The 14,498-nt window shown below is 57.1% G+C and overlaps 1 protein-coding gene across 2 annotated transcripts in view; it reads right to left on the bottom strand.

Moving 5' to 3' along the window:
• Window positions 1–13,449, bottom strand: part of ADGRL1 (adhesion G protein-coupled receptor L1) — a 29,085-nt gene extending 15,636 nt beyond the window's left edge. The window contains exons 1-3 of one of the 2 annotated variants that reach the window (XM_008063735.2): window positions 13,240–13,449; window positions 5,903–6,012; window positions 2,255–2,269 (exon numbers count right to left, since the gene is read on the bottom strand). In XM_008063735.2, the coding sequence (XP_008061926.1) occupies window positions 2,255–2,269; window positions 5,903–6,012; window positions 13,240–13,421 (307 nt within the window). In that variant the 5' untranslated portion in view covers window positions 13,422–13,449. The remainder of the gene's footprint in view (window positions 1–2,254; window positions 2,270–5,902; window positions 6,013–13,239) is intronic. The other variant, XM_008063736.2, reaches the window with a different exon arrangement.
• Window positions 13,450–14,498: the final 1,049 nt, after the last annotated feature.

Consider the following 14,498-nt stretch of genomic DNA (forward strand, 5'->3'; position numbering starts at 1 on the left):
GGGGGGCCCCGCCCCACCCCCCCATTCCCTGAAAAGGAGGAAAACCTCAACTGCATCTCGTTGGCCGCCGCCGGCCTGCCCACCCTTGCCCAGTAGTGTCCCCGTGCCACTGCTCCGAGCCTCCCCTTCACTGATTTGGTGGGGTCAGCGTGGCCAGAACCCCCACCTCCTCCCTGAGGTCCAGATGTCTCTCCACCCAGGACGCTGGGCCTCCCTCGCCACCTCCCTGCTGGCAGAGCCCACAGACAGGCCAGGGAGAGGGCTCTGGGGTGGGGTGGGGTGTTGCAGTGAATTCTCTGCTCCTGCTTGGCCTGTTACCAAAGCAGCTGGCTCTGGGGGTGGGGCTGGAACCTGGTGCGGGCTTTGGGCGGCGAGGGACTTGGGCAGGAGCCACTCCTCACTCCCCAGTTCCAGCAGGCTGGGGCGGAGGGGGGCATGCAGCCCTCCCCCCACAGCACTGGGGACAGCCTGGTCCAAAGGCCCCCAGCCCAAGGCAGCCAGGAGCGCATCCTGTTTTTTTAGGGGGAGGGGAACCTGGGGCACAAAGGTGGGTGGAAGCCAGAGTGATCCAGGCTTGGGCCCTGAGCCTGGCCATCTCCCCATCCCGAGGGGTCGGCCTGCAAACTCTGCCCAACACACTGGCCTCTGCCCAAGCCGAGCTCCTCTGCCAAGGATGTGGCATCTGAGCGATGTGTGAAGGGGACAGAGGGAGGCCTCAGAGCCTGACCCGGTCAGTGGGCCAGGAGAGGAAAACTGTGCTTAGAGGCAGCCCAGGGGGAGGAGAGGAGATGAGGAAGGGTCTGCCTGGGGCCTTGGGCAACAAGGACCCCTCCCCAGCACCAAGCGCCCAGCATCTCCTCTTCCCTTCGCCCTCGCCCTCCCCTTCCCTCCCCACTCTCGAAGAGAGAACGCCAGTGCCGCTGCATCCAAACCAGTGGGCCTGCAAGAAGAGTGGCTGGTGCTGGGAGGGAGAGACTCCAGGAGGGGGAGGGGAGGAGGGCCTCTCGGAGATGGGGAGGGGTGGGACGGGAGGGGAGCAGCTCAGAGGGACCCCGCCCGCTCACCCTGGCAGGGGGAGCTCCACAGACCACTGTAATTTCAAGGCAAAAGGGTGTCTTCCAACCCTGCCCCTCTGCAGGCCTCAGGCGGGTCAATTTCCCGAAACTTTTTTCTGGGGAGGAAACGACCGCACCGACATCCGCCCTCAAAGCCCTTCAGCAGTAGCTGAAGCGCCCCTTCCCCACTGCAAACAGCCCCGTCCAGCATGGAGTCCTCAGCAAGGAATTGTGGTGTCTGTGAAAGCCCCCCCCATGGTGCCCTCCCGCCCCTCTCCCTGGTCCTCTAGCCACAACAGCCCAGAAGAAACCCTGACTGCAGCTTTGCAAGGGTGAAAGAAACAGAACACGCTCCCCCACCCCACACTCCCCCGACCTCGAGGCCCACCCCCATCCCCTTGCCCTGGGGTTTCGTGTGCTTGTTTGTTTTTGGCAGGCTGCCCCCTCCCAGGGCTGGGGACAGCTGACACCCCTCCCCAGGGCTGGGGCCCCAGCTGGTCAGGGAGGGGAATCGGGGCGGGGGCGGGGGGCTGGTGCTCCGTGCTCCAAAACGCTCTGGGCCTTGGAAATGCCAAACCAGAAGGAACTTAAGCCACTAGGAGCCCAAGACATAGGAGGAATCTGCTCCCCAAAAGGAAAACAGCGTCCGCTCCATCCCACCTCCCCTGGACCAGAAACTCTTTGTAGAAGGTGCAGGGGAAGGAGGAAGAGAAAGGAGAGAGAGAGAGAGAGAGAGAGAGAGAGAAAGAGAGAGAGAAAGAGAGAGAGAGAGACAGCTCACTCGCTGCCCCGGCTGGGGGCCAGGAAGGGAGTCCCTCCCTCCACCCGCCCCGGACGCTTACACACTTCTCCTGAAGGAGGCAAAACAAGTATGAGATGAAGGCCAGGTCCCCGCAAGGGCCAGGGACCAGCAAGAAGGGACAGGGAGAGACAGAGAGAGAGAGACAGAGAGGGAGGCGGAAAAAGAGAGAGGTGGAGAAAGAATCCTGCTGGGGCTCAGAGAGGAGCTTCCTGGGTATCTGGAGGGTGGAGAGGCCGGGGCTGCGCCAGGGCTGACCCCACAGGAGGACAACCCGGGGGAGAGCCACTGGACCGGGGGCCGGGGAGAGAAGAAGGGGCCGGGGAGGGAGGTCACATAAGTATGGCACAGGTAGAACAAAGTGTGAGTTAGGGGTTAGCATTGGTAACAGTGCGTTTACCTTTCTGCTCCACTTCTACTTTAAGCATCGGAAGAGAGAGAGAAAACAAATTGAAAAAAAAATGTGCAAGAAAAAAGAGAAAAAAAAAAGAGATTAAATTGCTTTCGTGTCTTTCCTGGCCACACGCCCCCTCTCCTTTCCTTCCTGGCTGCTTCCCAACCCCTTCTGCAGCGTCAGCTCGGCCCCCGCCCCCAAGTCCCTTCCTCAGGGGTGATATGGGGTGAGGGGTACTGGGGAGACAGAGGGACGGGCAGACACGGGCAGGAAAAGACAGAGAGAGACACGGGGGTGGGGGGACAGACAGGCGACAGAGCCCCCTCATCGTGGAGGGGGCGGGGGAGCCCCAGCGGGGAGGTGAGCTCTGGTTGGGGGGCACCAGGGAGCAGCGGGGGGAAGAACCACGCAGCCCCCACCCCACCCTGCCTGCTGCCCTCCTGAGCAAGCCTGGGGGAAGAGGTTCAGTGTCTCCCGGGGCCTGGGCCCCCCAGCCGAGAGAGCAGGCTGAACTCCTTCCCCTGAAGCTGGCCTCGCCCAAGTCCATCTGAGTTCCCCCAAGCCCTGAGAACCCAGAAGAAGCCAACACAGAGAGAGGGTGGCAGAGCCAGACACAGAACAACAGAGAGGCGGACAGGCAGATGCACCCAGGCCTCAGAGGGCGCTGGGTGGGGAGACAGAGGCGGAAAAGTGGTGGGGTGGGACACAGACAGCAGGTGGGGGCACAGACACGCCCCCACGCTCCCTGGGGCTCCCTGGGGCAAGCCCGAGGCTTGGCTTCTCTGCTCAGCCCCCCCTGGGGCCCAGGAGCCCGGAGCTCCACGCCTGCCCGAGCCAGGTGGGCGGGCGGCACCTGGGGGAGGAAGGGGCACGGTTAGGCTGTGCGGTGCTGTAAGGCAAATCCAGCGTTAGTCGGGCTGTCCGCTGCGGGGGTCCCCGAGATCCCAGGCCCCTCCCCACGGCACCCCCACCGCCCTGACCCGCCCTCACCAGCACTGGGGTCACCCCAGCCTCTGAAGCCCAGGGCCAGGTGGCTGCCCAGGCCGCTCGCTTCCAGGCTCTGCGCGCCCGGCCCTGCAGGAACCTCTGACCAGAGAGGCTCACTCTCCCGGGGCCCCTGAGGATCCCAGGGGGGAGCTCCCTTCCCGCGCCTCTCCCAGGCCTGGCACTCAGGAGGTGCTCAGTGAACGTCGGGGGCCTCCACGCCTCTCAGCTACCTCTCGGCCCCCGAAGCTTCAGCCCCTCCTCTGGAGGACTGGAAGCTAGCTCTGCCCCTGACGCACACCGTGTGCCTGTGTGTGTCGGTGTCCCCTCTCCCCAGGGACTCAAGGCTGGCTCTCCAGCCCTGGGCTGTCCTCTGTCCCGGACTCCTGGTCTCTGCGGGTTGTGCCCCCCGGACCACTTGGGCTCGGCTCCAGGTGGTCTCTCGGCTCCTCTCTGCCCCAAGCCTTCTGTTTTTCCTGCATCTTCACCTGAGTGTTGCCTCCTGTTCTTTATCTCACCTGCCTTGGGAGGAGCTGGGGTCATCATCCGTTGTGACTTACTTTGATCACCAGGGCAATCGTCATAATTATTAAGAAGCGTTACAAGTAGTTGTGACAGGCTGAGTGTGGTGGCTCACACCTGTAATCCCAGCACTTTGGGAGGCCGAGACAGGAGAATCGCTTGAGCCTACGAGTTTGAGACCACCCCGGGCAACATAGCGAGTCCTTGTCTCTACAAAAATAAGAGAAAATTAGCCAGGTGCGGTGGCACGTGCCTGTAGTCCCAGCTTATCGGGAGGCTGAGGCAGAAGGATGGCCTGAGCCCAGGAGGTCGAGGCTACGGTGAGCCATGATTGTGCTACTGCACTCCAGCCTGGCGGACAGAGTGAGGCCCTGACTCCAAACAAAAAAGCAAAAGCAAAAAGAGCCAAGTAGTAGTGACAAAGGCAATGATGAGCAAGTGTCCGGTGCTTATGGGGTGCCAGGTAGTCCTTACAGGTAGTCCTTCAAGAACCCTGTCTACAGATGGGGAAATGCGCTCAGTGAAGGGAAGCCACACGGCCATGGCCACACAGCTGGCAGACCCGCATGGGCACCTCTTCCTCTGCGTCTGTGCCTCCAGGTGCACACTGCTTCCCCTGGGTGGTCCCTGTTCCTTGCAGCATTCCAGGGAAGGCGTCTGGTCCCCAGCCCCCATCCCACGTGCTACCGGGCTCAGCTGCCATAAAGGGCATCCACACTCTGACTGAGCACGTCCTGAACCAGGCACAGGTCTGGACGCTGGGGGCTGCAGAAGAAGCCTCTGCGACAGGGTGTGCACCCTCAGCCCGCAGAACTCTGCCACTGGGAGCGAACTCTGTGGCCGGCCCCGGGCCAGGCACTTCTCACTCATGAGCTCACAGACTCACACTTCCCTCTGGAGCGGCCTTGAGAATGAGGCCATTGGCTTGAGGTTTCAGAGCCAGAAACCTCAAGAGCCCAGGCTAGCCTTGGGCCCAGGCCCGCCTGACCTTCCCCCTGTACTAAGCTTGCTGCCCCCCGCCCTCCTTCCCTGCTGCCTCAGCCGCGGGGGTGGGCAGTGTCCCCAGTGCTGTGGGGAGGCTTCAAGGAGCAGATGGGCATCCCCCTCGGGTGGCGGCTGAAGGCCTCGGGCGCTGAAAGGAAAGGGCGAGGAGTGAAAGAAGAGAATTACGGAAGCACACAAGGGGTCCTGTTTCCCCAGCGTCATCGAGTCACCTGCGAGGAGAAACCAAAGGTTGAAGGGAAGACTGGGGCTGGAGGGGAGAGGAGGGAGAGTTTCAGGGTCTCCTGTCCCCCCCACCCCTGCCCACCGCACTCAGACACCCTGGTGGCCCTGCCTCCTCCCCCCTATGCCTGGAGGTTGGTTACATGGAGCCTGGCAGGGGAGGAGGGGGGAGGGATGATGGGGAGGACGGAGCAGGAGGGCAGGGAGGAAGGGCGATGTTAAGGGCGGGATGCTGAGGAGGAGAGACCCTGTCTTTGTCTGCTCCCCTTGGCCAGGTGCAAGACAGCCAGGCTCCTGGCTCGCCAGACCACCTTCCTCAGGCTTCCTGGAGGCCACTGGCCATCCAACATGGCAGCACTTCCCCTGCAGACAGGAAGTGCCATCAAGGTCACGGGGACACCAACCAGGCGATGTGACTCTGGCGAGAAGGCCCCAGCCCTTCACACCGGACCTACCGCCACGCCTCAGAGGGTGGTCTGCCTTTCTATGGGTGCAGAGTCCAGCTTCTGTGACCAGGCAGGGGCGGGAACTGGGTGGGGTGTGGGGAGCGAGGGTGACGAGGGAAGAGGGGCAGTCGAGAGAGGCAGGGGTGCGAGGAGGGAGGCCGAGGGAGAGGAGAGGTGGACCTGTGCTAAGCAGAGCACGGTACGTGGCCTGGAAGTGCGCGGACGAGAGAGGGCCATGTGAAGGAGTGGGTGAGAGGCCGGGGGAAGGAGGGCTGGGGGAGGTGCCTGCGCTGAACTGGGCAGAGTCCGTGACCGGGTGTGTGGGAGAAGAGACCGTGTGAGGAAGCGGGCAGGCCCGGCTGTCCCTCTGCGCCCGGGCCCACGCGTGTGCGCACGAGTGTGATAGGTCAAGGTGTCTCCTCCTTGCTCACTCACAGGGGAAAGGGCCCGCGTCCGCACAAGGAACAAGATGACTCACTGTAGGGGACACAGTCGTACTGCACCTCCAGGTACTTGTAGGTCCCAGGACAGGGGTCCGGAAAGGCGTCAGAGCCGGCAACCACCACGCACTGGGTGCGGTTGTTGCACCTGCGGAGGAGAGACAGGGCACTGAACAGACCTAGATGCAGGGGCCTTCAGGGTCAGGAAAGCAAAAGGCACCTCCGGGTTGGGAGGGCACTGTGGAGCCGCACACCAAGCCCAGGCACCTTGGGTGGGTGTTGTTTTCTGTCTCCTGCCTGATCTTTCTTTCCCACCTGGGTTCTTCTATGTTCTGCGCCAGCACCTCATGCTCAGGGCTAGGCTAGGTGTCACCCATAAACAGTGCTTTCACGGCCACCCTTCGTCGCTTTCGTTCTGAGTGTCGCCAATACTGTCACATCCTTCATGGTTTTCTTTAAATTGACCTTAAAGCCCTTGCACCGTTCACTGAAAAGTAACACGTGTGAGGTGGTGCCTTTGCAAACATGCTGTCAGTGAAATGCTCAGTGTCCTGCCGTGTCCACTTCAGACCATCTCGAGGACACGATCCACCCTCTGGACAGTGCTGCTGTGAGGATTTGAGCCAGGGCAGCCAGGAGAGAGTCTTCATGGAAAAGCCATTCTCAGAGGAAACCCCCGTCAACATCCTGGGGGTCTGGCTAGCATGTAAAGGGGGACCCGTTTACCAACAGCAAAAACATATTTCTCATCTGCTGTCTATCTATTGTCACAGTCAGGGTCTAGGCCAGTCAGGACATGGGCATGTGGGAAGCAGTTTGAGAGGCTTCCCGACAGGAATAGGGCAGAGGAGGCTCCGCGTCTCCCCTTCAATCCTGCCCTCACCAAGAGTACTAAACACTGAGGCAATAACTTGAGAAAAGGCTAAGGATTTAGTGGAGGGGTGGTGGGGGAGACAGGGCACAGGAAGGTCTGTTGATATTATCCACCCCCATCTCCTTTAAAAAGAGACCACTTGACCAGGCACAGTGGCTCGCACCTATAATCCTAGCACTTTGGGAGGCCGAGGTGAGAGGATTGCCTGAGCCCATGGGTTCGAGACCAGCCTGGGCAACATGGTGAGACCTCGTCTCTACAATAAAGCAAAAAATTAGCTGGGCATGATGGTACAGCCTGTAGTTCCAGCTACTTGGAAGGCTGAGGCGGAAGGATCACCTGAGCCCAGGAGGTCAAGGCTGTGGTGTCCATGAACGTGCCACTGTACTCAAAAATAAAAAATAAAAAAGAACACGGCCTCAAAAGGGTTACCAGCTATCCATACATCGTAGACCCCCTTTTCCTACAGTTTCGCTTTACAAGGTTTCTATTATTTGCAGCCCACCACGGTTTGAAAACATTAATTGAAAATTCCAGAAATAAACAAGTCATAATTTTTTTAAAAAATATGGAACGCTTCATGAAATTGCGTGTTACCCTTGTGCAAGGGGCCAGGCTAATCTTCTCTGTGTTTTTCCAATTTTAGTACATGTACTGCCAAAGCAAGCACCAATTCATGTTTCCAACTGCATGCTGTTCTGAGTAGCATGGTGAAGTCTCATGTTACCCAGGTTGTGTCCACAGTGGATCTATTGCCTGTCCATTAGTCACTAGCAGTCATCTTGGTTATCAGATTGACTGTCACTGTGTCACAGCACTTATGACCAAGTAACCCTTATCTTACTTAACAATGCTTTAGTAATAACAGCCTTTTTTTTGAGTTGGGGTCTCACTCTGTCACCCAGTTTAGAGTGCACTCGCTACAGCCTTGACCTCCTGTGTTCAGGTAATCCTTCCACCTCAGCCTCCTGAGTAGCTGGGGTTACCAGTGATGTGCCACCACGCCCAGCTAATTTTTAAAATTTTTTTTGTAGAGATGAGGTCTCGCTATGTTGCCTACACTGATCTCCAACTCCTGGGCTCGAGCAATCCTCCCGCCTTGGCCTCCAAAGTGCTGGGGTTACAGGTGTGAGCCACCATGCCCAGCCACTAATAACAAATGAATTCGTGGCTGTTCCTGTTAATTGCTTATCTTTTTTTTTTCTTTTTGAGTTGGAGTCTCACTCTGTCGCCTAGACTGGAATGCAGTGGCCGCTCCCAGCCACTGCAGCTCGACCGGTGATCCTTCCGCCTCAGCCTTCCAAGTAGCTGGAACTACAGGTACGTGCAACCACGCCCAGTTAATTTTTTGACTTATTGTAGAGATGAGGTCTCGCCAACTTGCCCAGGCGGGTCTCGAACCCGCGGGCTCAGGCAATCCACTCACCTCAGCCTCCCAAAGGCGTGGGATTACAGGCTGAGCCACTGAGCCCGGCTAATTGATTATCTTATCTAATCTATGAATTAAGCTTTACCACAGGTCGGGATGTACAGGAAAAAACATGGCATATGTAAGGTTCAGTGCTATCTGTGGTTCAGGTGTTCACTGGGGGTCTTGGAATGTTGTCCCTGGCGGATAAGGGGGACTATTGTACCCCAAATAACTTAAAGCAGGTGTTTAAACAAGTCCCTGCTACATACATGTTCACAGCAACATTACACACAACCACCAAAAAGTGAAGACAACGAAATGTCCACCAACAAATGAACTGATAAACGAAATGTGTTTCACCCGTACCATTTAGCCGCAAAAAAGGGAGGAAGCCCCCCTCCATGCTATGACATGAACGCATCTTGAAAACATGGTGCTGAGTGAAAGAATCCAGACAAAGAAGGCCCCGTGTATATGACTCTGTTTATAAAAAATTGTGCAGGTAGGGGCAGGGGTGAGGGACACAACATCAGTAAGGGTTCCTGATCTCAAACCAGGACCAAAAGGAGGCCCAAACTTTATCTGTACGATGACCACTTGTATACCCAATCCTGAATTGTACTACACATCCTTCAGACAAAAAAAATTAAATAAATAAAATAGGAGAAAGAAAGACAGACACAAAGAAAGAAAGGTCCAGAACAGGCAAATCCAGAGATAGAAAGTGGGCCAATGGTTACCTGGGGGAAGGGGGAAGTGAGAAAGGGCCTGCTAATGGGGATGGGGGTTTCTTGTGGGGTGAGGAGTGTTCCGGAAGTAGGCAGAGGGGATGGCTGCACGACGTTGTGAATGTGCGGAATACCTCTGAACTGTTCACTCTAACACGCATAATTTGAGCCTAACAAATATCCGCCTAGATAATATAGCGAGACTTTATCTCTCCCCCCCAAAAAAAGTTAGCCAGGCATGGTGATGCACATCTGCAGTCCCAGCTACCCAGGAAGCTAAGGCAAGAGGATGCCCTGAGCCCAGGAGGTTGAGGCTGTGGCGAGCTGGGATTGTACCTCTGCACTCCCGCCTGGGTGAAGAGACCCCGACTCAAATAAACAAATACTGTCTTGCGCGTTTAAAATAAATTGATAAATCAGCCGGGATCGGTGGCTCAGCCCGTAATCCCGTGCCTTGGGAGGCCGAGGTGAGTGGATTGCCTGAGCCAGCGGGTTCGAGACCTGCCTGGGCAACTTGGTTAGATCTCATCTCTACAATAATTTAAAAAATGAGCCGGGCGTGGTAGCGCGCGCCTGTAGTTCCAGCTACTTGGAAGGCTGAGGCGGAAGGATCGCCGGAGCCCAGCGGGTCGAGGCTGCGGTGGTCTGGGCCACAGAATGAGACTCCAACTCAAAAAAAATAAAAATAAAAAATAAAATAAGTAGATAAATAAAATGGTCAATTTTATGGCGCTTCAGCAAAAAGAAGAAAAAAAATCCACCGGCCCCCAGCTGGAGACCCCAATCTCCCCTGCAGGCGGGGGCGGGGTTGACGGCACGTGACCCGGCTCTGGCCAATGAGGCGAGAGTGGGCGCGGCGCGCGCCTTTAAGGGCTGGGCTCCGGCGGAAGCGCCAAGACCGAGGGAAGCCAGGGCTGCGGCGGAGGGTCTCGTCCGTCTGTCGGGTCGATGTATTTACTCCGGGGTGTCTCTGTCAGGCCAGCTTCGCAGTGCCCTTAACTAATACAAAGAGCCCGCAGGTCTTGACGGTGGAGCAGCAGGGGCTGGGGGCTCAGGGGAAGGGAAGTCGGGCTGAGGCACCCTACTGCTTGCTCAGCGTCCCCCCAGGGCTTCCCCGGCACGGAGCCGGCCGTGCTGCAGGGCCGAGACCCCGAGAATAACTCAGCGGGGTGCCGGAGGGGCAGGAGGAAGGGGATTCTCCAGGAGGGGCACAGCCTAAGCGAAGGCCAGAGGCGAGACTGGGAGTGCCCAGCAGGGGTGCCAGGAACGGGAAGGGGGGAGGGGAGAGGCGGGATTTGGGAGCCGATCAGGGAGCTCTGGCCCGGCCCGCTGTCTCAGCCCCCTGGACGCTCGCTCTGTTGCCGGAACCTCTCCCGAGGCCCTCAGCGGCCACTTCTTCCAGGGACGATCTGAGCTGGCCCCAGCCCTCCTTCCCTTTTGCCGTTCTAGGCTCTAGGAGCTGGAGTGACCCCTGCACTCTCAGAAATGCAAACATTCAGTAAGTGCCCGCCGTGTACCTGGCCGTGGGCACAGCAGTGATGGACAAAACTCCCCGACCCTGGGGGAGCTGACAGCCCAGTGAGGGAAGACATACGAAACACAATAAAAAAGCAGGATATCAGATGGAAATCATGTGGAAGGCAGGGCTAGGAGAGAAAGCACACAGGAAGGGGGTTAGGAACCAGGGGGCTGCAGGTGTAGAGGGTGGTCAGCAGGGCCTCGCTGAGCGGACGGTTAGGTAGAGAAAGCTGAAAGTAAGGTGAGGGAAGAGCCAGTACAGAGGCCTAGAGGGAACCTCGAGGAGGACAAGGCCTGATGTGTGTCAGAGCAGACGGGTGTGGCTGCAGCTGAGAGGGATAGTGTGGAAGAGGTCAGGGCTGGCAGTCAGGGCAGGCCATGCAGGGCCTTGTGGGCAGCAGGGAGAACTTTGGCCTTGGCCCCAAGGGAGGTGGGAGCCATGGAGGGTTCTGAGCAGAGGAGGGATGGGACCTGACTCAGGTGTTCCCAGCACCCACCAGATGCTAGGAGGAGAATAAACTACAACAGGCCAGAAGAGCCGTGGGTAAGGGGTGGGGGTGGAGGGGGAATGGAGGGGAGAGTCCGGGTGTCACTGGAAGTCCTGCTGGATCTAGTGGTCTGGCCGTGGCTGTGACAAGTTTCTGTAATGTGTTGCACAGGTGATGCCTCAGCCAGGGACACCTCACATACTCACGGTCACACACCCAAAGAACAGTCAGATGCACATGAGCATGTTCACACCCACACAGCTAGACACACAAGCCACACACATTCACTCAAACACACATAATCACATACCCAGAAACACATCCACCCACCCATGGATACACAAACACACAGACACTCAAACATACATTCCCAAACACAAGCCACACACATTCACACACAACACACAGTCACATACTCAAACATACACACATACAAGGGGTGACCCAAAAAACCCAGTTTATTTATAAAAGATTGTGTATTTATTTCTTTTTTTTTTGAGTTGGAGTCTCACTCTGTCACCCAGACTGGAGTGCAGTGGCCGCTCCCGGCCACCGCAGCCTCGACCTGCTGGGCTCTGGTGATTCTTCCGCCTCAGCCTTCCGAGTAGCTGGAACTACAGGTGCGCGCTATCACACCTGGCTAATTTTTTTAGTTTATTGTAGAGATGAAGTCTCGCTGCCCAGGCGGGTCTCGAACCCGCGGGAATCAGGCAATCCACTCACCTCAGCCTCCCAAAGGCGCGGGATTACAGGCTGAGCCACCGAGCCCGGCTAAAAAAAAAAATTGTGTATTTATTTTTACATGTTTAAACTTCAGTCACCTTCCAAGTACTCTCCACTTGATTCAATATACTTATTGAGTTACTTTTTCTTTTTGAGAAGGAGTCTCACTCTGTCACCCAGGCTGGAGTACAATGGCACACTCATGGTCACCACAGCCTTGACCTACTGGGCTCAGGTGATCCTTCTACCTCAGCCTTCCAAGTAGCTAGAACCACAGGCATGTGCCACCATGCCCAGCTGACTTTTTAAGCTTATTGTAGAGATGAGATCTCACCATATTGCTCAAGCTGGTCTCGAACCCCTGAGCTCAGGTAACCCTTTTGCCTCTGCCTCCCAAAGTGCTGGGATTACAGGTATGAGCCACTGTGCCCGGCTGAGACACTTTTTCCACTGCTCAAAACAGTTTTAAACTTGTCTGTTTTGATGCCTTTTAGTGCTTCTGTTTTTTTGTTTCACCTCTTCCACACTGGCAAAACTTGTCTTTTTGTGTGTGTGCATTGGAGTCCCATTCCATCGCCCAGGCTGGAGTGCAGTGGCACGGTCTCAGCCACCGCAGCCTCGACCTGCTGGGCTCCGGCGATCCTTCCACCTCAGCCTTCCAAGTAGCCGGAACTATAGGCATGTGCTACCACACCCGGCTAATTTTTTGATTTACTGTAGAGACGAGGTCTCACCACGTTGCCCAGGCTGGTCTCAAACCCCTGGGCTCAGGCAATCCTCTCACCTCGGCCTCCCAAAGGGCTGGGATGACAGGCTTGAGCTACCACACCCAGCCCCGAAATGTTTCCCTTTGAGGAAATTTTTCAACCAGGGAAACAAAACAAAGTCATTCGGGATGAGATCGGGTCTGACTAGAGAGGGCAGGCAGGGCACAAGAGGGTCATGTCATTTTTGGTCAAAAACCGCTGAAACTCCGTGCTGTGTGGGCAGGTAGACTCATAAATCGCCCACCGTGAAATGGGCAAATATATGACGGGTTCCGAAAACAGTTACTTAGCGAGGAAAGTCTGTACTACAAGGAGTCTGGCCTCCCAAAGATAATTCTGGGTTTTTTCTGGTTTCCCCCCCGCCTGTACACTCCAACAGTCACTCACAGATACATATGCACACACAAAAACACACCCTGGCACACAGTCTCACCCACCCCAGCACTCACACCCTCAGCACACACTCCCGTCACCGTGGTCAGTGCTCTCCTCCCGGGGGAAGCCTCACGCCTCCTCAAGTCAGGATAAAGGGTCTCCCTCTGCTCTCCCCACACCTTCACTTGTCCTGCCATTGCTTCCATTTTGCAAGCTCTAACCTGCCCTGGCTGATCTTAGCATGGAAGCTTCTGGACGCAAGAGGTGGTGAGAGGAGGAACTGGCCAGTGTGAAGTGTAGGGACACAAGGCTGGTGGTGGGGAGACAGACTGAGCCTTATCCTCTGTCTGCACAGGGCCCGGCACCTGGTAGGTGCTCAGGAAACATGCTGGATGCATAAAAGCAGGACTCAGGGTGAACGGGGCATGCCAGTCAGGGGCCGGCACTTCCAGGCAGGCACTTGATTCAGAAAGCCCTGGGGGCCCGCTCACCTCTGTGACATGATCTTGAAGGCATCCGGCAGGTAGCACTGCACATTCTCCATCTGGAAAGGGTCAGCATCGCAGATCTTGTCATCCGTGCGCCCGTAGTTGGCGTTCTCCACCATGATGACGTCACTGCCCGGGCACCGCAGCTCAATGGGGTAGCCTTCGCATGCCAGCTCCCGGCGCATCAGCCCAAACGGGAGCCCGGCCCGGCTCAGGCCTGCGGGGAGGGCAGGGGGGGGGGGTCAGGCTGAGGGGGCAAGTCCCCACCAGCAGCTGAGGGGGCACCTCCATTTTGGCTGTGCCCAGAAGCTGGCCATGTGAGCCTCGGTCTATTCAGCTGTGAGGTGGGCCTACCAAGTGCACCCACCTAGGTGGTGAGGACATTAACCTCGCCCCAGAAGAGCCTGGCCTTTGCCCTCGGCTCTTGGAAGGCGACATCTAAGCCCTTGGCACATCCTGCTTGATAAAGAGTTTCTGTTTTTCCTGGGGGCTTTGGTCCACACCAGAGAGTCTACGCCTTCTGTTTTGGCCCGAGCTGTGTACCCTTGCAAAGTCATTGCCAAAACCCTAACCCTCCATACCGCAGAATGGGACCTCAACAGAGGCCACCAAATTGAAACGTAACCATTAGGATGGGCCCCCATCCAACCTGACTGGGGTCCTTATACACAGTGGAAACTTGGACACAGAGGGACAGAGGGAGAGGATGTGAAGACATGGGAAGATGGCCATCACCAAGCCAAAGTGCAAGGTCTCAGGAGCCGACCCGAGACACCCTGACCTCAAGCTTCCAGCCTCCAGAACCGCTGTCCCCTTTCAAGGAACTCAGTGGTAGCCCAACTCTGGATGGAGGCTTGGGTCAGGAGATACCAGCTGACCTGGGGGGGCTGGAGACAGCTCCAGGAAAGACCCCGGGTGTCCCACTCGGGGAGCTTCCCGGCCAGCATTATGGCACACCATATGCATGGTGCATGTATGGGCGGGAGGGTTAATGTCATCCACAAGCCACTGGGGGACAACTGGAAGCTCCATGCCTGGAACCTTCCTCAACTCCCACGCACTCTTGGCCGATTTTAATCTGTATCCTTTCACTGTAATAAGCTGTAACTCAGTTTAACATATTCCAGCGAGTTCAGAGTCCTTCCAGCGAGTTATAGAAACAGAGGGTATAGCCGGGTTCGGTGGCTCAGCCTATAATCCCACGCCTTTGGGAGGCTGAGGTGAGTGGATTGCCTTAGCCCGCAGGTTCGAGACCTGCCTGG

The sequence above is a fragment of the Carlito syrichta genome, unplaced genomic scaffold (genome assembly GCF_000164805.1).
Source record: "Carlito syrichta isolate Samal-C Ts95f unplaced genomic scaffold, Tarsius_syrichta-2.0.1 Scaffold307018, whole genome shotgun sequence".
NCBI classification, from domain to species: domain Eukaryota; kingdom Metazoa; phylum Chordata; class Mammalia; order Primates; family Tarsiidae; genus Carlito; species Carlito syrichta.